Source organism: Borostomias antarcticus (genome assembly GCF_949987555.1).
Source record: "Borostomias antarcticus genome assembly, chromosome: 21".
NCBI lineage: Eukaryota > Metazoa > Chordata > Actinopteri > Stomiiformes > Stomiidae > Borostomias > Borostomias antarcticus.
Window position 1 is genome coordinate 20,612,093 of NC_140254.1, and position 25,615 is coordinate 20,637,707.

Here is a 25,615-nt window from a genome sequence, read left to right on the forward strand (position 1 = left end):
ATCACGTAGAGCAAGCACAGGAGACAGAATGTGCCAAGGTTGGCCTTCAGCTAAATGCCAAGAAAACTGAGATCATCACCTACAACATCCTCCCGGACCATCCACTTGTAACAACAGCAGGAGGCATTGCTCTGAGGGAAGTAAATGGCTTCAAATACCTGGGCTCATGGGTCAACTCACCAGACCTTCAAGGGAGGAAGACGCTTGTGTGGAGGGCCCCGAGGGGCATGTGTGTGGAACTCCAACCTCCGCCGACAAATCTGTTTATGAGAGCAGCATCTACACCTTTTGAGTGCCCTCCTGAGTGCCCCATCATACATCGAATTGACACTTTCAAGGACTCTAAATCAGAAGAAAGCCAAGCAAGATGCTTGGGAATATGCATGCAAATAAATGATGTGTGCAACACTGATGACTGAGAAGTGCTGGAATTATCTGCAGTTATGGGGATGGTTGCAGAATTCAAATGACAAAGCAGCGGCCACAGGTACGATATTAGGGCAACTACCTGTATAGCCAACTAGACCACTATATATATCAAAATACCGGTAGGCTGAAAAAAAGTTACATTTCAATCTTTATTTGCACTAGTGTGAAAACGATTTTAACAACTCAGTTCTGTGTGTAAAAAATAAATCATGTAGATCTCGATGCAATACACACTAGATGTGTTCGGAATCGCTCCCTATTCACTATATAGTGCACTATATAGGGCGTCAGCCATTTTGTTTGTAGTGTCCGAATTCTCCACGGAATTTTCGTTCCCTATATAGTCCACTATTTATTACCCACAACTCACCTTGATTTGCAGGGAACAGTGCATGTACCCTACATTTTCTCCGTTCCCTAGGTAGTTCACTACATGGTGAACCCTATATAGGGAATAGGGAGTGAGGGAACGAGGGAGTGATTCCGAACACAGCTACTGTCTCATCATAGACGCTTCGCATCACAATCAGCGCGCGTAGTATTTTAATGTTGTCTACCCATCAGTGTTATGCACCAACTGACCAGAACAAATTCCTAGTATGTGTAAAAACTACCAGGCAATAACGCTGATTCTGATTCTTCTCATGCACTCTCAAATCCATGACATTGAATGGTGTCCAGAGAAGTCAGAACGTCCATGTTAGAGTGTTTATTAAGTCAGAATCATCTTGGTTTAACCTACAACTCCCATATTTACTGATTTCACAATAGTGCACTTGAGTCTCATATTAACGCATACAGTATAGTCAATGTTTGTTTCTTAAATAATCTTTTACAGTTGACAATTTACAGGACAACGCCATGGAAACAGATAGCACACTTCCTGTCACTGTATAAAAAAAATACTTAAATCCAAACAAAACGCAAAACCATAAATAAATAAAAACAATGCTCGAACATTCACATTTTACTCTTCTTGGAATAATTGTGCAGGAAAAAAAGTAATGGAAACAATTACAATGGTATCAAAAACATTTTGTGTTTTCTACTCTTATGGCAAATGTGCCTGTAAGGACTGAACCAGCTGATGTCGGGATGGTGATGGAGTTGATCTGGACAATAAAATCAATTCTTAAAATGATATGAGTGACCAACTACGAGGTGGAGCTAATTGCTAATACAATCCAACACATTATTACTATTTCATTTACAACCATTATAATATTTCAGAATCATCATTATATTAGAATATATGGACGCAACAAAACATGGAGGATTACAGCAAAGGTCAGGTACAGCAGATGCCCCGCACGGAAATAAAATAGCAAACATGTGGCTGACGTTATTTACAAACGGACACTAGAGGAGCAGCGCATACATACGCTATGTCTGCAGACGTTCAACCTCGGGAAGGAAGTTACCCAATCGTTAACCACAACAGCATCTGTTACGCCAATGTAACGGCAAAAGACAAACAAAAAAAAAACTTTCCCTGAATTGAAATGGCCTTTTTATGATAACGCAAGCTCATCGCGACCGTGTAGCCTACAATTAAGTCCAAAATGTTCAATGTCATATTTTGCTCTGACGTTTTCTTTAAGGAGTCAAGCTCATTGTTGGACAAAGGGAGTAAAACTTCAAGTTACTGTTTGTTATTCAGCCTTTCAGGTCGGTACATTCATCTTTAAAACACATCGTCCCAGTTGACGAAGGCAAGGAGGATGCACAGTATCATTCTTGAGGATACAGACATAGAAAATGCAGCAAAACTATCAGCAGAATATTCATCGATATCAAAATTCGGGGCATGCACAATAGCGGGCAAATACTTCAACCCTTCAACCCGGGTAACTGTCCTAACAACTGTATAACGTGGTAAATGTTAGTGGGAGTTCCAGCATTACGGTATATCATTTTATCTTTTCCTGAGGTGAATTCAACAAAACATTCTGTTCCTGGTGAACGTTCAACAACCACAGCCAACAGTCTCAGAAGCAATCTGGGGTTTAATGCTTGTACTATATTGTGTTTTGAAAGGACAGATATATAATGATGACTTAAAGCATTTGTGTTACAATGCCACTGACTAAATATAATGAAATTGCACATATTTAATATTTATAATCGGTTATAAGCTAACACTGTTGACTACTTGTTGAATGCACCTCAGCTGTGTTTAATGAGTATTCTGAAGAGAAAGTCAAATGGGCATTTTAAACTGAGCTCCTCCACTAGCTACAATGTAACTGTGTGTGTGTGTGTGCTTGCGCATGTGTGAGTCGGTGAGTTTGTGCACGCATGCCATCTACAGTATCTATCTCTTTGGTCTGTCGATGTCGTCGATGGCTGCCAGTAGTTTCTGCCGAGCCTTCTTGTTGATGTGAGAGCCCAGGCACACGTTCACCAGGTTGGCCAACTGCTTCATAGAGTACTCCTGGAAACACATATCAATCAATCAATCAATCAAGTTGGATTTATATAGCGCCCTTCATGATACCCAGAGCGCTTTACAGAGTCCAGTATTCATTCAGACACAGTCATACCGGTAGTGGTAAGCTACATCTGTAGCCACAGCTGCCCTGGGGCAGACTGACAGAAGCGTGGCTGCCAATCAGCGCCTACGGCCCCTCTGACCACCACCAACATTCATTCACATTTATACGTTGCATGTCTTTATGATGGTGGGGGAAGCCCCGGAGGGAACCCACGCAGGCACGGGGAGAACATGCAAACTCCACACAGAAAGGACCTGGAACGACCGGGATTCGAACCCAGGACCTTCTTGCTGTGAGGCGACAGTGCTAACCACTGAGCCACCGTGCTGCCCAAACATAGACATGACGGTCTGTAATTGGCATAGATGTTGTGCTTACCATGGGGTGCACACGTGCATGTGCACACTCACACGCACGCACGCACGCACGCACGCACGCACGCACGCACGCACGCACGCACGCACACACACACACACACACACACACACACACACACACACACTCTCCATCTCCCTGTCTCGCTGGACTGACCCGGTGGTTCTTAATGAACTGCTCCATGTCATTCTCGGTCAGGTAGTAGGCCTTGATGTAGGTCTCCACAAACTCCTTGTCGGGGACCGGCCTCAGATCGGTCAGCTTCTCCAGCTTGGTCAGGAACTGCTGGAAGTCCAGCTGCATCAGTGCCCGCCCCTCGTTACTGCACTTCTTCACGTTGGCGTAGCTACAGACGCAGAGAGGAGAGAAGAGACGCTGAGTTAGCGGGACTCGTCGAGGAAAGGTTTGTATCTGAGATTTTTTTTTTTTTTTTTTAAAGGGCGTGTTTTCTAGAATCTGTTACTCCAAAAGATTATTTCTATTGGAACCTCTCTCTTTGCAGAGCTACAGTAGCTTGGGGGGGGGGGGGGGGGGGGGTGGAGTGGTTGTTTATCGTTTATTTAAACAGTCTTAGTCTATTGACTAGGTCTATCTAGGTCTCTTTTACAAAGACTCCTGGTGAAAAAGGAAAACAAATGTTGTCAAACAGATGTTTGGAGACCATCCCCCTTAAATGGAGGCCCACAGGAACCAAAGGATCTAGTTCCAGCTTGTCCTGAACGCTGTTCCAGGAGGTCAGGGCTTAAACACTAAAAGCTGTTCCCCCTAGAGCAGTGGCTGCAGGGGGGGGACTTCTAAAATTAACCTGGCCTGTGACCGTTTGGTGCTCTGTATTCTTCCAGCGGAGCCGTAGTGAGGAAGGAGGTACCATCTGGAGGAGGGCCTTGTATATAAAAATGATGCTGTTTCCTGAACTCCTTGCTGACAGGGAACTCCACCTCACATGTTGTTAGAGGGCGCAGGGATACTTGTACAGTACTCGTTGGCGCCCAACATAAACAACGCAATTTCAAAACCTATTGCTACGTGGAACACATTTGAACCAGGTCATTAAAGCTGCAGTAGGTGGTTTGACTCAGAAGCATCTTTTGCTATATTTTTTCCCCGACAACAATCAATAAACTAGAAATGGTGCTCAGAGAGCACAGACCTCTGTCCCTGAGGTATTGTACGGCTCTGTGCATGCCAAAATGTAATAGGTTCTAAATTGGACCATGCTACACCCCCTCCATCAAGTTTCATGAAAATCGGTCTCGTAGTGTTTGCGTAATCCTAGTCCAAAGAATGAATGGAGGTGAATGGCCCTGCAGCGTGATTCGGATCCGCTTCAAAATTGAATGGGTTCTAAGTTGGACCATGCTGCACCCTTCCACTGAGTTTCATGAAAATCGGTCCAGTAGTTTTTATGTAATCCTGCTAACAGACAAACACACAAACGCACATAAGGCCATCGAAAACATTACCTCTCGCCCTGCGCTGTTGCTGGGGCGGAGGTAATAAAGTGTTCTGACATTAAATTAAATACATCCGTGTGGAAGTCACAGGACTGTAATAAGTGCATCCAATCATTTTGAGTTGCCAGCCTAATGATTGGATGTCAACCTACTTACCTGCCTAGAGAGTGTAATTTGTTTTCCCCCAGTTTGGAGAAGTGGCTTTGGATGGAGATTTTGTCGGTTGCATTTTTCAAAACCTTTCCAAAATTCTAAGTCTAACAGTTAATCACAAGCCACCTGCTGCACCTACTGCCTTTAAGGGAGAATGCTGGACCCCTGATGAAGGGACGTTCAAAAAGAGACATCTTTATTGTGCTCACACAGGCAGTTTCTGTCCACAATTCAACAGTACTCAGTTTGTTTTAATGGTTGAACATAAATAGACTGTACTACTGTCCACTTCTCTTGCCAGTTCAGTCTCTTATTTGAGTACGAGTCCGTTTGGGAGTATGAGCAAGGCTATAGACAGAAGAGGAGGCAACGAGGGGAGGGAAAAGTTATATCTGACCACTCCCGAGGGACTGGGAGGTGGGAGAGTCATTAATGCAGCAGGAATAAGACAAGTGCAGGGGATGTACGGTTTCATGGGGAAGCATGAGCATATGGCATACGGGCCTAAAGGGAATGTTAGCATGCTCCCACTCATGATGCCTGTCAATCGGTTGGATAGGCAGAGGCACCCTTGTGTCATGCCCTGTAGGGTCTGTATGAAAGACCTTGAGCTGTGGAAGTGAAAAGATGTGTAGAGACGCTAAAGCCGGGCTCAGACTACAGGATTTTTGGGCCGATTTATCCCTGATTCACCCCTCCTGACAATCGGAGGAGAAATCTGGTCTGGAACGTTGGTCGGGGCCGATGATCGGCCCAGATGATCTTGTAATGTGAGGGGTTTACAGATCCAATCTTATACCTCCCGATCGGCTCGCAGACCCATCGGGGCGGCCCGATAATATCAAACAACAACTTGATATTTAAGATTATTATGTCCCGACTTTACAAGTGAGACGGCGAGACCAGTGGTTCGTTGCTCCCTCGGGCACGATAAGATCCTGTAGTGTGTGATGAGCCGTTATTTTCAAATCTTGCTGTGTGTGCTTGTTTGAGATGCGCAAGAAGAATATCTGTTAAGATTCTCCTTATGTGCGTGATGTAACCCGATTTCGAAATTGGTTAGGATTTTAAATATCCTGTAGTGTGAGCCCGGCATAAGAGAGCTGCTGGCATATGGATGAGATGACTAGTAAGATTGGCTGGTAAGACGTAGGTGGGGGGGTTGGGGCGGATAAGCTGGAGCAAAAGCTGACATGATCCGTCTCGAGTCTGCTTATCTAGGCTGTCTTTGCGGAAAGCATTCTAAAAGAAACAGGGTTTACATGGGGACGGACTTCTAGAAAAAGAGAAACCTTCAACTTGTCTCGATCAAAGTATTGTGGGGGTTCTAGTCTTTACTCGTGAGACGAGGGGAGGATTAGAGTCTCCCAATGCAACAATGAGTGAGTCTCCCAACGCAGCTTGATATAATAACTCACTGGAGCTGTTTGGCAAAATGACCACAAGATGAACATACTGTAGCATTCACATTTACGACCTGTTTGCCCTGAGAGCAGAGAGAAGGCCTTCTCCCACCATAAGACGTCCAAAAGAAAACAAGATGGATGAGGCAGTCGACATTTCCACACCTTCCAAATCCTCTGCCTATAAATCCACTCCTCCACAGGTACATATTAGCATATCTTCCATCTGATATAGTGCAGCTATAAACTATAATTGAGAGAGCAGTGAGCGTGATTTTGTTTCTGTTTCGTGAAGAGTCGTGAGATAGAATTCCTGGCACTCTTCACTAGAAAAGTAGAAAAGACTGACAGGAAATGATAGGCTACTAGTCCACAGTGCTCGCTTGCTCACTCACTCACTCACTCACTCACTCACTCACTCACTCACTCACTCACTCACTCACTCACTCACTCACTCACTCACTCACTCACTCACTCACTCACTCACTATCTATCTATCTATCTCTCTATCTATGTATCTATCTATCTATCTATCTATAGTAACTAGCTGTGTGTTTGATGCTATACAAACAGCAAACTGTGGGCCTGCACATGTATAGAAAGCATTACAACACCAGGGGCAGATAAATTGACCGAATCGGTTAAAATTCACCATTCAAATTGGCCTACACCACAAACCGAAAAGAACAATTTTTCTTTCATGGCAGAAACCGAAATGAATACACCCAAAAGAAACACAACTCAGTTTCAACAGTTGAACAACCAGCATTTCATCTGACTGTAGATAAGATTGCTTCCCTAGCATTCTGAGTAGAACATGGTTTGACTCATCAGCTTAGTGCGGCTAGAATTTGCATTTCCATTACAAGGCAATCCCACTTGAAGTGATTTTGTGTGGGACAAGTTTTGTCTTTAACTGATGATGCTGGCGGCCTCTGGCCCCACTCCGGAGAGGGTTCATTTCGGCCGGGGGTCAGCACAGTAAATTAGTAATGGAAAAACGAATCATTGCGGTGTGGTTTGACCCAGCGCGGCCAAAAGTGTCAATGGAAAAACACTACTTGTGTTGTAGTGCATAATACAGTATGAAAACCCAAATTCAGGAAAAAGTTGGGACGCTGTGTAAAAATAACAATGTAAATAAAAATTATGCAATGATTTGCAATCCCTTTTCGACCTATATTCAATTGATAGGAAACGCGTGGACGAGTTTAGGCATGGTTATCAGCGATGGTCAAAGTTGGGACCGCGGGAACTTTACTAGCACGCGTCTATCAGGGAGCCGGTTATCAACGTTGACGCTCGCGAATGCCAAGTCAGGATTCGTCCCTGTTTTCCAGCGACCTGAGACAAAGCTGGCTGCACCCTTGGGATCGTACAACAGGGCCAGGCTGTTGTTAGCTCACCAAGCAGCCAGGTTTTCTCCATCAGATGTATTGGTGCTGTACCCCCAAATCCTCTTGCTGGCAATTTAAGTCGCCAGCATAGAGGCAGGGGTGGGGGAAGACTGGGAGATGCGCTGGTGTGATTCGCAAGGGTGGAGGCTTGTAGACGTTGACGATTTTAAAGCCGGCAACGTCCACGCACAACCACTCAATCTCCGAGCCAGTCGGGGATTGGTCGACGAGCTGTTAGCTGTTACTTAGCTGTGACATGAGCAATGACCACTAATATCTCAGTGCAGTCTGTCAAAGTTTGTATATGATTGTAAATAACCTTATAACAGGGCTTACAGTATGATGCTAAATATCAAACTACTCCTTTAATATTTAATGTGTCATGTGTCCTATAATGTGGTATTCATGATATGTCTGTTTTATAATGTGTTATTATGATATATCTAACAGCTGACATAACATTCGGGTATGTATATAGGCCCATATAGGCAGTGTGTAGTGTAGTGTATGAGCAGTGCGGCTTTTGATCTACTTGCTATAAAAGTTTATAGTTACTGTACTACTGAACGTGCTATGTCTTATAATGGGCTATTCATGATATGTGCAACAGCTCTTAACCAATCAGATTGCAGGGTCAGTATACAATGGGTAGTTCTGAGCTGGCAATCTGTTTGGTTATAAGAGACGGTGTATATTCACAATTTATCACGGGTAAAGCCTTGTTACAGTTCTATATCAATTATTACTGAGCCACATGCGAGCTTAATAGCTACCTTTATATTCATGTGTAGTTGATAATGTGGCTGCGTTTTCTAGACAGCAGCAATTGTAGCCCATTCATCTTTGCAAAATTGCTCCATGAAGTTGGATGAGTGCCATTTTTAAGACGACACAGATTCTGAATTGAATTGAGGTCTGGGCTTTGACTGGGTCATTCCATGAAATTGGAAAGAATAAACAAGTGATTTTAAAAGACTTAAAAAATAAACAATTGATTGTTTATTTAAGATTTTTTTTGTTTTTAAGCCACTCCAGTCTGGCTTTGGTAGTACATTTTGGGTCACTGTCCTGCTGGAATCTTCTCTCAAGTCCAAGGTCTCCTCCAGACTGCAGCAGGTTTTCCTCCAGGATTTCGCTGTACTTTGCTCTTTCTTTGTGAGTTTTCCAGTCTCTGCAGAGAAGCCTTACGGTAGGTTGATGTGCAGTGTTAGGCTTGCGTCAAACAGCACTTAGTGTTGAGGGCAAAAAGTTTTATTCTAGTCTCACACTATAGGATCTTCTATGGGATTCAGAGTCTCCCACATGCATTCTGGAGAACTCTAGCCAAGATTCTATGCGAGTTGTTTTCAGCAAAGGCTTTATTCTTGCCACTTTCACATGAAGCCCAGATTTGAGAAGTGTCTGGACTATTGCACAGTTTCTCCCATCTCTACCATGGACGACTGTTACTCCTTTAGAGAAGGCCTCTTTGGCGGCCTCTCTGACTATGGCCCGCCTCGCCCGGTTATTTCGTTTTAAAGCATGTGGGGACACACTTAAAAAAAAAACAAAAAAAAAACAGACTTCATAAAAAACGTCCTTAAATTGTGGACCTTGGGTGTGAGGGGACCCCCCCCTCGGCTACGGGCATGTGATAAGAACCGAGTTTGCTCAATGTTATGGAAGTTGTCTCACCCCTCTACGAGAGTCCTGTTGGCCAGGCGGATGCAGTGTTCCCACAGAACGTTGGACACAGCCAGAGGGATGCGCACGTGTCTGGACACATCCCCCAGCCTCTTGTTGAACTGCTCAAACTCCTGTGGAGAGGGAAAAAACAATAATCAATCAATCAATCAATCAATCAATGCTTTATTTGTATGGCGCATTTCATACCCAGAGGCAACACAATGCGCTTTACAGAGAACAAGGGAGGTGGGCATACGACCCACCCCTACATATTCCAGAGGGAAGCAAAAAAAACAGTAATCACCTGGGGGCCAGATAAGTGAGCTGTAAAAATTCTTCCCTGACCCCTCTCAACAAGGCGATCGAGCAAGCTGCAGGAGTATGTTTGCCTACCGGCTAAGAACATTTATAAAGCAATACATTACATTAAATTACATTTCAGAGTAAGAGAGGCTAAAAAAGCATTATAGGAGAGACATGGCGAATATTGGTGTGTGTTTGCTATGGCCCAGGCCTAAAGCCGGAAGTGGGCTGGTGTATGTCTGTGTGTACGTGTGTGTGTGTGTGTGTGTGTGTGTGTGTGTGTTAACTAAATGCTACGACATCCACAGCAGACACAGGGGTATCTATCGGACTCCGGGAGGTCTGCTGGTGACAGTGGGGCAATAACATTGAGTTCCCTCTTGATCTAAGGGACAAAGCAAAGCATTTAGCCTGGTACCGCCAGACCCAATTCACAAGTGTGTGGAGAGAAACAGAATGTGAGATCACGTGATCAGGATGGCACAGCCAGGCTACAAAGCAATGTATTACAACAGTATACATTGGAGAGATGAATCATATTCTAAAACTGAAAGCATCTGAAAAGTATGTAACTATCCCTCATTCAAAGGTCAGAGCTACAACAAAGGATTTCCATCAAATTCCCCTTACTACAATACAAAGAAATCTGCATGTTAGTGCAAGTGAAGCCCACAGTCATCTACAATTCTCCAGGATGATCTAATCTTGTTTCTTTCCATCCATTCGTACCACAGATGTCCGATAGAGCATTCCCATACAAGATGGCTGCCAAGAAAAGCCCTATTCCAAACCGAGTAGATGAAACACAGTAGTCACAGAGGTATTGAGGAGGGGGTCGTAAAGCCCTTTTTACCCTTCTCTTCCATACCCCCCCCCCCCCACACACACACACACACACAAAAAAGGAAAAAGTAGTAGTACATTGAAAAACTGCATGGCAATAAAAACGGATTCTATATGCAAAACACAACAACAAAAATATTATTAGTTTGCCTACTCTACATATAAAATTATTGACAATCATTATGCTTATTGTACTGTAACTGCACAGGCTAATCGATTGTAAGAAATACATCTTCATGGTGAAAGAGAGAGAACTCACGGCACAGCTCAAGATCTCCAAAACAACCTGGCATCTTGGAGTTACAAGGTGTCCAAAACTACCATTAAATGACACCTACACAATACATGACAATGGACTTTATGGCACAGTTGCAACATGAAAACCTCCTTTCAAGACAATTCACCGGATGAAGGTGCCTGGAATTCAGCAAACTACATGTATCTATCTGAACTACAAATGGAACTCAAGTAAGTTAGACTACGTTATCAAACCTGTGAAGTTATAGCGTTGTCCCCTTGCGTACGTGGGAATTGTCCCTGGTTTTCGAGGTCACTGGAGTACTTTATGTTGTAGTCAGACAAGTTATCTCTCAAAACCATGCTGTTACATATCTTTGTGTATCTCTGTGTATTTTTAAGTGGGTTAACAGAAATCGTGGAGCTTTCTTAGTGGGTATATGGCATAGTCCTGTATATCACGTAGAACAGACCACCGAATTTATTAAGTGTCCGTGTGAGTTTATTGTTTTCTCCAGGCTTTAATTAACTACATTTTATGTCGTGACAATACCAGCCTTATAAATTAGGCCACCTTTATACTCTTCAATGAATGTATTTGAAGTCATAATTACGTTTTCATAGTCTTTTTAGCACACTCCCAACACACGGGTACACACACCAAGATCAATTCCACAGGAAATGGGATGAGGTTTCTATTTGGGCATTCTCTCCAGCGTTTGTGTTTGCAAATAATCCCCTGCTCATAATTCTACCACAGCAACCCCATCTGTCCTCACAACCGTATACTCCCACTGTATGCTACCAGCACAGCCATGGTAATGGCGACACACTAGCTCATGCAAGATGCATGCTGGGATAAGTGGGAGGCACTAATAAGGCATCTCATTAGTAGAGAAATAAAGACTGAATATAGTTACGGGACCCAAGAGCTAACCTTATCCTAACAAACCTGGAACTTTGCTGGAGGTTCTTCATTTAGTTGTGAATCTCAAACCATCTTTGTGAGTGAATTATTCAATATATGGCAAATAATTGATATGGGAGACCTTGAGATACATTTGAACTCATGAGGCTTAGTGATTAGGAGAAGAGTAAGGAGTGGCAACTTCAGAGAAAAATATTTTAACATAGATTATCTCCTAGAAGACTTGGGAAATCAGGGAATGGCTGACCTGACCCTGCGGAGGTGGAGGAGCATGGTGCAGGGCATACAGTGGGACGAGACATTTACGGATAGGTCTACAGTACAGGTTCATGAATGCACATTGTATATATATGTATGTATGTATGTATATATATATATATATATATATATGTATATATATATATATATATGTATATATATATATATATATACATATATATACATATACATATACATATATACATATACATATATATATACACATATATATATATATATATAAAATATATATATATATTTTTTTTTAATTCCCTGTTGGTTGTGTGGGACCCCCCCTACCCTACGCACCCCCAGGGTCATGCTTGAATGTTAATACCCTGCACATCATGATATGAATATGGGTGACTGCAACCCACCAGAGGGGTCCCCCTGTTTGATTCTAATCGGCTGATTTATGTTCATTACCCCTTTGTTGCAATGTAGAAACTATTTTGCCAATTTAATGGTCTGCTTCCTCCAAAAGTCAACTTGGCAATTAGGCTAGTTAACCTGTGGCTAGTTAACCTGTGGCTAGTTAACCTGTGGAGCGCATTTGCAAGTGAGCGTGTGAATAGGCCGGCGTTGGAGCTGAGCCATATGCATGGGGTTGCACATATCGACGAGGGGGCGGGGACTAGGATACAGGAAATAGCTGTTGATTGCTGCATGTGGGAAAAATATGTTGAAAGGCAACATGGTTTCACTGTAGGAAGTCTGACAACTACACAACTAGTTTAATAATTTCAATAATCACAAGCGATTCTATGCTGGATGTGCAGGTTGTCATTGCTTTCAGGTTTACAAGAACGCTCTATTTTTCGCTGTCTACTTTTCGCGTCGCCTGTTAGTGACCTGCAATTTAGTGAAGCGTGTGTGTAGCGGTGTGCTTGCGTGGCATATTATGCCCATTGACCTCGTGAACGCGAACCAGACAAAAAAAACGGCAAAAATGTTGCAACTTCACTCATTTGGTCTGGTGCTTGGTTCGGACTTTCTGGTGTGATCGCAACCTAAGAAAAATATTGGCAGCCAATTAAAAGGAAAATTCGTTGAGCAGTCTGAGACTAGAGCAGTCAGAGTAGGGATAATATGGACAAAAACATTTGATCCGATGAACAGTGACATTTTTAGTAATACTTTTTAATTTCTCTGGTTGAATAATAGCGCATTTATCAAAGGGGGATCCGACCAAAAAAGTTTGAGAACCACTGACTTAACCTGAAGCACTTTAGAGCAGATAGGCAGAGTTTCCAGAATGCTTATAAAGTAACGAGTAGGGAAGGTTAATGACGAGTAGGGAAGGTTAATGACGAGAGGACCATCCCTCAGTCAGGGTCGGCGGACAAAGCGATCAATCCCAAGGACACTCGCACTTAAAGGCCACTTACTGAAATCCATCCCCATAGTGAGGGTAGGCTGATAAAACGATCAGCCCCAAGAACACTCACACAAAAAGATCACTTTCTGAACATGAACTGGTCCTGATGGCAACATGATACACACCAGTATACTAAAAACATTCACGCAACATTACCTTCAACAGGACGTCCACGTATACGTTGTGTTGCGACATTATCTCCCTAATGTCCCATTTAACTCCCGTCATCAGCAGCAGCATCTGTTCGTAATCTATAGCCTTGGCTGCCACAATCCAGTATATGGGTTTACGCAGCTCACTGGCTGTTGACACCGTCTGGAAGGGAAAGCAGAGCAAACAAGCAACATGTTATTAATCAAACAGAGACCTTACAGCAAAGAAAGTCAAACGGTTTGGTTAAAAGACGACCATTCATGTTCATACAGTATACTTTTTTTCGTCCTGTAATTGCACTCTAAAATAATACTATAGTATTTTAGAGTTTGATTTCATTTGTTTCATGTTTTATTTCATTCTGCTTTTTCTAACAGACCGTGTGGAGGAATCGACAGAGAAGAATGGGTGTGGATGGCCGGGTACCTGCTGCCACAAACACATCATTTGTCCTTTGGTGGCAATATAAACCCAGGGTTGCTTTCAATGAGTAGCCAGAAAAACTGACTCAGGCCAGCCAATGAGAGAGAGGAGCCGGGGAGTCCATGGCCTAAGTAGAATATATCTTATCTTTTTTTAAATCCTTTCAAATACTTTTGAACGTTTGCTTGGGCATGCTTAGGGTAGCAAATGAGCACGCCTTTCAGTTTTGCAACCACTCTATTGCATGCAAGGTACAAAATAAGTTGAATCAATTATAGGAAAGGTATGTGTAGCCTATCTGTGGTGATGTCCAGCCGACGTCCCGGGGGGCTGACCTGGGAATAGAACTGCTGGAGGAAGGGCTTCTTGGCAGCCGGCATCATGTTGTCAAGGTGAGACTGTAGGAAGTCAAACTGCTCGGCCAGGAACACACTGAAAAGAAAGAGAGAGCGTGAGAGACACAGCCAGAAAGGTGGATTCATAACGGTAGAGGTAGGTTAAGAAGGGCAGATTGTTTCAGTGTAGTAGTGTAGTGCTTATATATCTGTCTGAACTCAAAGTTTCAAAGGGGCCATGTCATCAAAAATGCAGATTGCTCAGAACAACCACTAACGGGCTCACTTATTTATGAACTCGTACTGTATATTTACCGCCCCCGTTAAAGGTCTCATATTTACTGTGACAAGAAACACTGTTGGCCAACCAAGCATTTGTCCGGTTACATATACATATACAAACCTGATAAAATAAACAAAACATTTAGACAATGGCAAAAGGTTATTTTCTCCAGCTGCTTATCTTTGGCACCTAAAATCTTGATATTTGCCCAGGCCCCTCTAGCCTCATTGATTATTCTATTACAGCAGGGCTAAATGCGGTGTTAAGCCTGCGCACAGCCATTTACAAAAGTGCCTAGCAGTAATGGCTATATTAAATATGGTATATTCTGAGCATGTTCAGGAGCTACACAGTGAGGTCAGATGATATTCAGCCGTCAGCCTGGCTCTAATGAGAGAAAAATGGTCACCGAGCAATTATGCATAGCCGTGTCTTATTTCCTAATGATATGCCCCTTCCACTTACCCTATACATACAGTGCATAGCTTATACATTATTGTTGATGTCCTGTTACTTTCACAGTTGTTGTGAGTTGAGTCTTTTTTAATGATTCTCTCTCTATTCTGGACACTTCCTCTTCTTTTAAGGATGTCTTTTTCATTTGTATATATCTTCCCCTAAACTATTTCAATTTCAAATGTCCTATTTATTTTCCCTTTAGTTGATGATTCATTGAATTCAGTGGGGCAAGTTAAATGCCATCTGGTGGTGTGTGGTGGCATCTAGGTAGAGGTTGTTATCCATAAGCAGCTTCTTATAACAGCTCCAGACTGCTGACCTCTCCAAGTCAGACTTGGCTGGGGATGCACGCTCCAGCTATTGTTAGGGCCTCTTAGAGTGTGTGCGCATGTGTGTGTGTGTGTGTGTGTGCTTGAGTTTTAAAGTATACATGTGTGCTCAGAGATGGAGTGAAAGAAAGTGAGAGAGAGAGAGAGAGAGAGAGAGAGGGAGAGAGAGCAGGAGAGAAAAAGAGTTAAAGAATAAGAATGAGTCTACCAGTGCAAGATTTAAAATAACAGCAGAATGCAAATTGGAAGGAAACTCAATTTAAGTTAAGAATTTAAAAAAAGTTATGAGTTAAGGTTTTCCAAAAACCTCAAAAGACAGGAAATTCAAATGACCACCACAGCCTTAACCCTACCACCACAAGCCTAACTCTACCACCACACGCCTAACTCTACCACCACAACCCTAACCCTCCCACCACAACCCTAACCCTACCACCACAACCCTAACTCTACCACCACAACCCTAACTCTACCACCACAAGCCTAACTCTACCACCACAACCCTAACTCTACCACCACAACCCTAACTCTACCACCACAACCCTAACTCTACCACCACAACCCTAACTCTACCACCACAAGCCTAACTCTACCACCACAACTCTAACCCTACCACCACAAGCCTAACTCTACCACCACAAGCCTAACTCTACCACCACAACTCTAACTCTACCACCACAAGCCTAACTCTACCACCACAACTCTAACTCTACCACCACAAGCCTAACTCTACCAATACAACCCTAACTCTACCACCACAACTCTAACTCTACTAATACAACTCTAACTCTACCACCACAAGCCTAACTCTACCACCACAACCCTAACTCTACTAATACAACTCTAACTCTACCACCACAAGCCTAACTCTACCACCACAACCCTAACTCTACAACCACAACCCTAACTCTACCACCACAACCCTAACTCTACCACCACAACCCTAACTCTACCACCACAACCCTAACTCTACAACCACAACCCTAACTCTACCACCACAACCCTAACTCTACCACCACAACCCTAACTCTACAACCACAACCCTAACTCTACCACCACAACCCTAACTCTACCACCACAACCCTAACTCTACCACCACAACTCTAACTCTACCACCACAAGCCTAACTCTACTACCACAACCCTAACTCTACCACCACAACCCTAACTCTACCACCACAACCCTAACTCTACCACCACAACCCTAACCCTACCACCACAAGCCTAACTCTACCACCACAACCCTAACTCTACCACCACAACCCTAACTCTACCACCACAACTCTAACTCTACTAATAAAACCCTAACTCTACCACCACAAGCCTAACTCTACCACCACAACCCTAACTCTACCACCACAACCCTAACTCTACCACCACAACCCTAACTCTTCCACCACAACCCTAACCCTACCACCACAACCCTAACCCTACCACCACAACTCTAACCCTACCACCACAACCCTAACTCTACCACCACAACTCTAACTCTACCACCACAACCCTAACTCTACCACCACAACTCTAACTCTACCACCACAACCGTAACTCTACCACCACAACCCTAACTCTACCACCACAACCCTAACTCTACCACCACAAGCCTAACCCTCCCACCACAACTCTAACCCTACCACCACAACTCTAACCCTACCACCACAACTCTAACTCTACTAATAAAACCCTAACCCTACCACCACAACCCTAACTCTACCACCACAAGCCTAACTCTACCACCACAACCCTAACCCTACCACCACAACTCTAACTCTACCACCACAACCCTAACCCTACCACCACAACCCTAACTCTACCACCACAAGCCTAACTCTACCACCACAACCCTAACTCTACCACCACAACCCTAACTCTACCACCACAAGCCTAACTCTACCACCACAACCCTAACTCTACCACCACAACCCTAACTCTACCACCACAACCCTAACTCTACCACCACAACCCTAACCCTACCACCACAACTCTAACTCTACCACCACAACCCTAACTCTACCACCACAACCCTAACTCTACCACCACAACTCTAACTCTACCACCACAACTCTAACTCTACCACCACAACCCTAACTCTACCACCACAAGCCTAACTCTACCACCACAAGCCTAACTCTACCACCACAACCCTAACTCTACCACCACAACTCTAACTCTACCACCACAACTCTAACTCTACCACCACAAGCCTAACTCTACCACCACAACTCTAACTCTACCACCACAACCCTAACTCTACCACCACAACCCTAACTCTACCACCACAACTCTAACTCTACCACCACAACCCTAACTCTACCACCACAAGCCTAACTCTACCACCACAACTCTAACTCTACCACCACAACTCTAACTCTACCACCACAACCCTAACTCTACCACCACAAGCCTAACTCTACCACCACAACTCTAACTCTACCACCACAACTCTAACTCTACCACCACAACTCTAACTCTACCACCACAACTCTAACTCTACCACCACAACCCTAACTCTACCACCACAAGCCTAACTCTACCACCACAACCCTAACTCTACCACCACAACTCTAACTCTACCACCACAACCCTAACTCTACCACCACAACCCTAACTCTACCACCACAACTCTAACCCTACCACCACAAGCCTAACTCTACCACCACAACCCTAACCCTACCACCACAACCCTAACCCTACCACCACAACCCTAACTCTACCACCACAACCCTAACCCTACCACCACAACCCTAACCCTACCACCACAACTCTAACTCTACTAATACAACTCTAACTCTACCACCACAACTCTAACTCTACCACCACAACTCTAACCCTACCACCACAACCCTAACCCTACCACCACAACCCTAACTCTACCACCACAACCCTAACTCTACCACCACAACCCTAACTCTACCACCACAACTCTAACTCTACTAATAAAACCCTAACCCTACCACCACAACCCTAACTCTACCACCACAACCCTAACTCTACCACCACAACCCTAACTCTACCACCACAACCCTAACCCTACCACCACAAGCCTAACTCTACCACCACAACCCTAACTCTACCACCACAACCCTAACTCTACCACCACAACTCTAACTCTACTAATAAAACCCTAACCCTACCACCACAACCCTAACTCTACCACCACAACCCTAACTCTACCACCACAACTCTAACTCTACTAATAAAACCCTAACCCTACCACCACAACCCTAACTCTACCACCACAACCCTAACTCTACCACCACAACCCTAACTCTACCACCACAAGCCTAACTCTACCACCACAACTCTAACTCTACTAATAAAACCCTAACCCTACCACCACAACCCTAACTCTACCACCACAACCCTAACTCTACCACCACAACCCTAACTCTACCACCACAACCCTAACTCTACCACCACAACCCTAACTCTACCACCACAACTCTAACTCTACCACCACAACTCTAACTCTACCACTGCACTAACAAGGTTTCTCCAGCACACAGCTTAGGCCTGCGTTACCCGGCAACGTTTCGAGAACGAGAATGACAACAGAATGAGAATGACCTCCAAGTTAGATGGAACATTTCATCAGCGTTGCCAGAAGAGATCAGGGTTACACGGCAACGGTATTGCAACACCATTCGCAACACTGGGCATGCGCATGCCTGTTCGGTCATTAATGAAAATAATTTGTTTCGAATGCATTAATTTAGTCAGTTAGTACTTGGTTATTCTGTTCTCAGGCCTACATTTCCAAATTAGGGTGTATTCCTTAGTTCGCAATTAGCTAGCAGGCCTAATTTGTTATTCAGCATAAGTTGTATTATCCCAGGGGGCGCTCTTGAACTGTTTTGCCACACCCATTTCCGTCACCCATGAAATATCAAAATTTTCACCGGGACTGTCGTATCTGCAAAGTTTCATGCGTTTTCATCGATGTTTAGGCCGCCAAAAAGGCATTTGTTTGGGGAGAAGAAGAAGGTAGGAGAAGGGAGAATGATAATCCTTACAATTTCAATAGGGCCTCGCACCGCCAGTGCTCGGGCCCTAATTAATGAAATGAAGGATGACTGTGGAATTGGACCAGATGGCATCGATATTACATTCAGTTCAATAAAGTCAGCCTCTCATATTTTGATGTATCCGCTTTGTGACCTATTTAATCTTTCCTCATCAACTTGGACCCTCCCTTCCACCTGGAAATGTGCCATAGTCACTCCACTTCAGTAGGGAGGTGATTCCCATGACATTAACAATTACCGTCCAATTTCCATTATCACCTCCGAGGCTAAAATCTTTGAGAAACTAATTTTCAATCAATTATCACGCTATGTTGCTGACTTTAATGTTCTATCTTCATGCCAGTCTGGCTTCAGACCCAACCTCTCAACAACTACAGCTCTTTTAAAATTTACTACGTAAATTACGTGTTTACTGCTTCTGAGAATGGCAAACTCAGTGGAGCAATTTTTCTTGATTTAAGTAAGGCCTTTGATATCGTCGATCAATATTTGCTTCTTGACAAACTTTACTCCATTGGCGTCTCTCAGAATTCTTTACTTTGGTTCAACTCATACCTTTATAATAGACGCCAATGTGTCAGTCTCAATGGAAGCCTGTTGCCGTGTAACACAGGCCTTAGTTTCAGTACAACTATGTTGGTCTACTGTACTCCAAACATGTTCTCACCACTGGGCAGGCTGCTTAGGATTCAGACCTCTCAGACAGCCTCACCCATATTTTTCAGAGTGGCTATATTTATACAACATGTCTCTACAGCATGATGTCTGTAGCCTACTGCATGAGGTTAGCACTTTAATCAAAAACTCACTCCATGGCACTCAGAATTCCAACATTTAGTAATGAAATTCAGGAACTGAGGTCCAAACTTAAAGATAATCAGCACTTTGACATAGATATTAAAGATGTGGAACAGGCCTTTCTCTCAGTAAGATGAGTCATGGACCAGATCTTGGCCCTCATTTATCAAAGGAGCGCAGATCCGAGCGCAGAAATGATGGTACGACAGCTTCCATGTGTGATCTATCTAACATTCATATGCCGCCAATCCCATCGTACAAACGATGGGGCATTGATAAATGCGGCGGATGAAAACAATCGTCATTTAAATATCACGTCCCTACAGTACATGTTCTGGCCTCGCCCCTGTAGTAGGCATGGAGATACAAAATATTTGTTATCTATTATATAGTTTATCTGACTCTCGTCCAATAACAACTCCTCACTCTCCATGGAAAGATTCCAGAAAACCATTTGATTTTAAAGGATGATTCACACAATCAGACAGCATGTGAGCTGGGCAGCTTCCTTGTTTAATTGTGTAGCCTATCCAAAAACTATTGCACATTGCTGTCAATTTGAGGATTTATAATAGTGCATGTAGTAATAATAATAATTATAATAATAATAACAATACAACATTATTTTACCTTCCATACAGAAATATGTATTATTGTGACAATAAATTACAAAGGAACAACATTTCAAATTTGAGGTAACACCTGTGTGAATGTAAAATACTATTTCAACCAGGCCTATATTAACTGGTCTGCGTCAGGTTAATAGCCTACCTCGCTCGCCCACTCCTCTCACCTCAGCTGAATGATAGGATGCGCATAGGTCTTCTAGACCATGGCATTACCGATATGATGACTGTCAAAGCTCTTATTTAAATACAGTACGTGACTGAAGCCTGCCCGTTGCTGTTCATTTGTTCATTTTGATTGCTAGTAATTATGTCACCAGTACATTGATTGATTTGTGTAACATTAATTTTGCTTTCATTTTAAAGGACCATACTGGTCTAAATATGATTTGATCTCCTTAAACTAGTCAACAACGTATATCACATTACCGCAAATAAAATATATTACCATTTTCGCGTCTTACTTACATTTCAAAAGTTGAACGTGATAGCTTTAAAACATACTGTATTTTAAAATTGTTCCCTTGTTGCGCTGACAAACTTGTCCCAGTTAGTTTCAAATAATTTTCAGTAGTTTTTATTTTATATTATTTTCTTATTCTTATTTTCTTATTATTTATTTACTACCATATAAACAGGAAGAAGACAGATCGTCTATAGTCGTCGTCTATAGGCTGCGCAAAGAGGGTTAAAAGGAAAATACTAACTACTGGAAATTATTTGAAACTAACCAGGGCGAGTTTGTCAGTGCAACGAGGGAACAATTTAAAAATAGGTTTTGAAGCCATCATGTTCAACTTTTGAAATGTAGGGAAAACGCGAAAAATATCTTTTAACGTGAGCTTTACTTTGGAAAATGGATTGCGGTAATGTGATATAAGTTGGGTGATTATTTTTAGGAGATCAAATCCTATTTAGACCAGTATGGACTTTTAAGGCTGCATACAGTCTAAGTAGAGTCAAAATGAAAGCAAAATTACCCCAGTACACCAAACACCTGTTTGGGGTACTGGAGTAGTAGTAGTACACCAAACAACTGTTTATCCGGTTACTTGCAAACAATTGGAAAATACCCATTTATATTGTGGATATATGACACAGAATATAATATTTTGCCATAGAGTAGGCTACATACTTTGAAGTGATGAATAGGCCTGTGGCTGCTCTTAGATGCCAGTCAGAATCAGTCTGATGACAATTCTCAAACTGACCGTACGCCCAGTTTTCTGTCCTACGATCGCTTAGTAAATGAGGGCCAATGTACAGTAACATCTGTGGTCGGCTACTTAAATCCTATGAAAAAGAAGTGAGTCCTGTATTCCACCATCTTTAATAAGTCTTTACAGGCACACCATGTACCTAAGGACTGGAAGGATGCTGTGGTAGTCCCTGTTCCCAAATCCAGTAGCCCCAAAACCCAATGATCTGAGATCGGTTGCTCTCGCATCAATTGTAATGAAAACCTTTGAAAAACTGGTGAGGTCAGAAGTCTTAAGACACACCAATCAGTTATCACAGAACTAGCGGCGACAAGAACAAAAGAACACACCGCTCTGACTACAGCCAACGCAACCCTTAAGTACATTCTGCACCTGCGTGAGATTAAATAACTCTCCATACCAGCGGTAGTCTGTATCATCATAATTGACTCAAAACTGAGCTTGGAAGCAATTTGTGAAGCCATGTGCAAAAAGCTGCACCAGTGTATGTCTTGTTTGAGGAAACTGTCCAATTTCCACTGGTTTATAGTCCCAAAATGGAGAACAAAGCAGCATGAAAACACTGTTGTTCGAGCAGCCATCACTCAGATGAACAAGTCGTAGCAACATTGCACAGATATGATTATTATTTTTTGTTGTTGTTGTGGTTTTAGTGATGATTGGAATTTTGAGTAATTGTATTATGTTTGTCTACTGTCTGTGTTGTTTTGTGTCAAGATGGATGACCAAATCTACCTATGGGTACCGATAAAGTAAACTGAACTGAAACTGAACTGAAGGCCAGGCGATTATCATTTAACTTTATAATTTGCATTAAGGGCGCAGCCCCGGCCAAGAACAATGAAGACAATGTTGTATTTTAGAAAAGTACAAGACCTAAAATACATCGGCCTACTGTGCTGTAGTAAACTGTTTTGTGTGTGTGTGTGTGTGTGTGTGTGTGTGTGTGTGTGTGTGTGTGTGTGTGTGTCTTACAGTGACTCCGTGGCGACAACGCGTTGTGCCAGGCCATAAAGGGTCCCGCTGGCTGTCAGGACCACCATCTGGCTGAGGTGGGGGCTGGGCACCTTCTCCTTCCTCTCCTCCGCTGAACCATGAGCTCCCCCACTCTCCGCTACCGCCTCCTGTTAGGAGCAGAGGAGACAGAGATACAGTATGGAGAGTGTCGGTCTGTAGTCCACTATAAAGATACAGACACGCGGGGATATGCAGCTATGCAGAGCGGACCAGTTAGCTTACGTTTCATCGGTCTCAGATTCTCAAAAAATGTACCATTCCTTCTTCCCTTTGGAGAAATCATTGCTCAGTCATGAATTGATGTAAGTAGGACTGGATATTGACTCAAATTTCAAGAATCGATTCGGTTAGTGTTACTAAAACCTGTTTTTGTTGTTGTTGCTGTAACCTTAATTACATGACTGCCAAGTTATGCAACACATCAATACTAGGGCTGGGTATCGAAACTGATTTTAAGAATGAATGAATGAATGAATCATTGAATGAATGAATTAACTATTCATTCCATCATTTATTCATTCATTCATTAAATAAAAGATCGATTTTGGGATTCATGAATCGATTCTGAATCATTTGATTCAGAATCGATGAATCGATTTTTTAAACCCAGCCCTAGATGTAAGCACATCATTATCTTCAATCATGTACAGTAAGACCAGAGAGTACCTCAAGGAGGCAAGGAAGTAAGGCTTCATTTATAGAGAATTGGAATGGGGCCCGTCTCCACCGCTGTCTACGGTGGAACTTTCCAGACAGAGAAGGGACAGAACATGGGGAGGTTAGTGTCCACTCCAGCAGAGACAGACAGTAGAGACACACCACACATTCTGTACACCACTTCCCCCGAGTTGAGAAACGGAGAGGCACACAGCTCCACTATTGTTCAGAGAAGAACAGGGGGTCACACTCCTTTGCAAGATGATTTCACACTAATGAATTGCATCTGCAATTCAAATAGATTGAATGAAGACTGAAGGCAGAGGGAATTTGCAAGGGTAACTTGAAAGATCACAAACAGTAATTTGTATGCATGCGAAAACTAATCATCTCATCATTCTCTCCCACACTGGACTTCTTAGCCTCAGACCTTTAGATGATTACTGAGCTTGAGGAATTTTCAGCTCAACACAAAATCAAACTCCAGCATCTCTCTCATCATTCCACAAGTGGATGGCGCCTCACTGTCTGTCTCTAGGCATGATTATCTGGGGAACCTGACGATGTATTGACATTCGGCAGGTGTATTTCTCAGGATCCTAGGATGTGCATTGGTGCCCATAAAGTTTAGATCTTCAGTTCTCAAAGGGCGCTGTGCCGGTAAACGTTAGTTCTGCATGGCAGGATACACTCCTGTCCAGTGCTACGGTACCAAGGGATGCCTTACAACGCTACCAGGAACTAGGACAGATAGCATTACTTACGGGAGGAATAAAGAAGTGTCAAAATACCTAATGCATAGAATGTTTGATATACATTAGAACCGACAATATGACCCTGTTAAGACTTGGTTTTAAAAAGTGGACAGTGCTAAATACAAGTGCAAACGACCACCAAAACACATAGTGGTCTGGGATGCATTTGACCACATATCTTTAGTAGTCTAAATGCTAATGTGTCCTGATGCGTCCCCGACAAAGACGTAACAGGAAAACACGGCATCAATACAGGATCATTTTTCACCTTATCCTGCGCTCTTTTGCAAATCGCAAATGACTTGTCTTATCAATCGACAGTTGGAATAGTCCTACTTTGTACAGCACATTAGTTCTTGAAACATCTTCAGTTGCTTTCATGCACACGAAGAAAAAAAGAATCTGCTCGAAGTGAAACCGACTGATTATTAATTTGTTTACATGTAACAGCTGTGTGACACGCATGCTGGCCTTTGAGTCTGAATCTTGCTACTAACCCTCCAAACACATTTCCAACACTCAAGGTATCTATTGCATCACAGTTTCATTTGGGTAAGATATCTCTTTAGTGGGTTAAAATCACCAAAAAGCAGAGCGTTTATCCGTGGCGGGCTTTCGTTTACAGCATGCAGTACAAACACAAAGGCCACATGATAATCCATGGGCAGTATTGCTGCTTTAAACTCCTTTTCCAGAGCAGAAACATGATTGATATTCTGCTCCTCTGGAGCTCATCCAGAGAAGCCATTAGCCCCCTCTTTGGTGTAAGTCGAAACGTGACTGATAATAAAAGATGCTCAGAAGTAATTCATTTAGAGCCAGATGAACAAACTCAAACCATCAGCAACATCTCTCTTTAAAAGTGCACAACCAAACAAATTGATATTTTCCCAACTGACCATTTTCAGCATTTGATTCTCAAACCAACTCACTGCATTAGCTTGATGGATGCCATTAGGTGACTGTAAAATACAACCCCCAATGAGTTTCCCCCTTTTGAATGATCCAAGATCAAAAGATGCTTACTTTAATCGCTTGATCAAGTTCGGTCTCATGCATGAGATAAGGCTTGTGTTCCTTTTTTTTTTATCAGCCTGAAATCAGTGAGACCATTCATCGACTATGCTCCATACAGCAGGTATTAACAAGGCTTCATGCTGAGGGGCAAGAATCCACTCCCCAAAGGACTGTTTCTTTCCACTTTGCTGCTCATAACTC

At 43.0% G+C, this 25,615-nt stretch overlaps 1 protein-coding gene across 1 annotated transcript in view; it reads right to left on the reverse strand.

Moving 5' to 3' along the window:
• Positions 1 to 1,249: 1,249 nt before the first annotated feature.
• Positions 1,250 to 25,615, reverse strand: part of vps50 (VPS50 subunit of EARP/GARPII complex) — a 180,435-nt gene continuing 156,069 nt past the window's right edge. Inside the window, exons 23-28 of the mRNA XM_084455729.1 lie at positions 22,944 to 23,092; positions 14,230 to 14,326; positions 13,475 to 13,633; positions 9,381 to 9,502; positions 3,456 to 3,645; positions 1,250 to 2,863 (exon numbers count right to left, since the gene is read on the reverse strand). Coding sequence (XP_084311855.1) covers positions 2,744 to 2,863; positions 3,456 to 3,645; positions 9,381 to 9,502; positions 13,475 to 13,633; positions 14,230 to 14,326; positions 22,944 to 23,092 — 837 coding nt within the window. The 3' untranslated portion in view covers positions 1,250 to 2,743. The remainder of the gene's footprint in view (positions 2,864 to 3,455; positions 3,646 to 9,380; positions 9,503 to 13,474; positions 13,634 to 14,229; positions 14,327 to 22,943; positions 23,093 to 25,615) is intronic.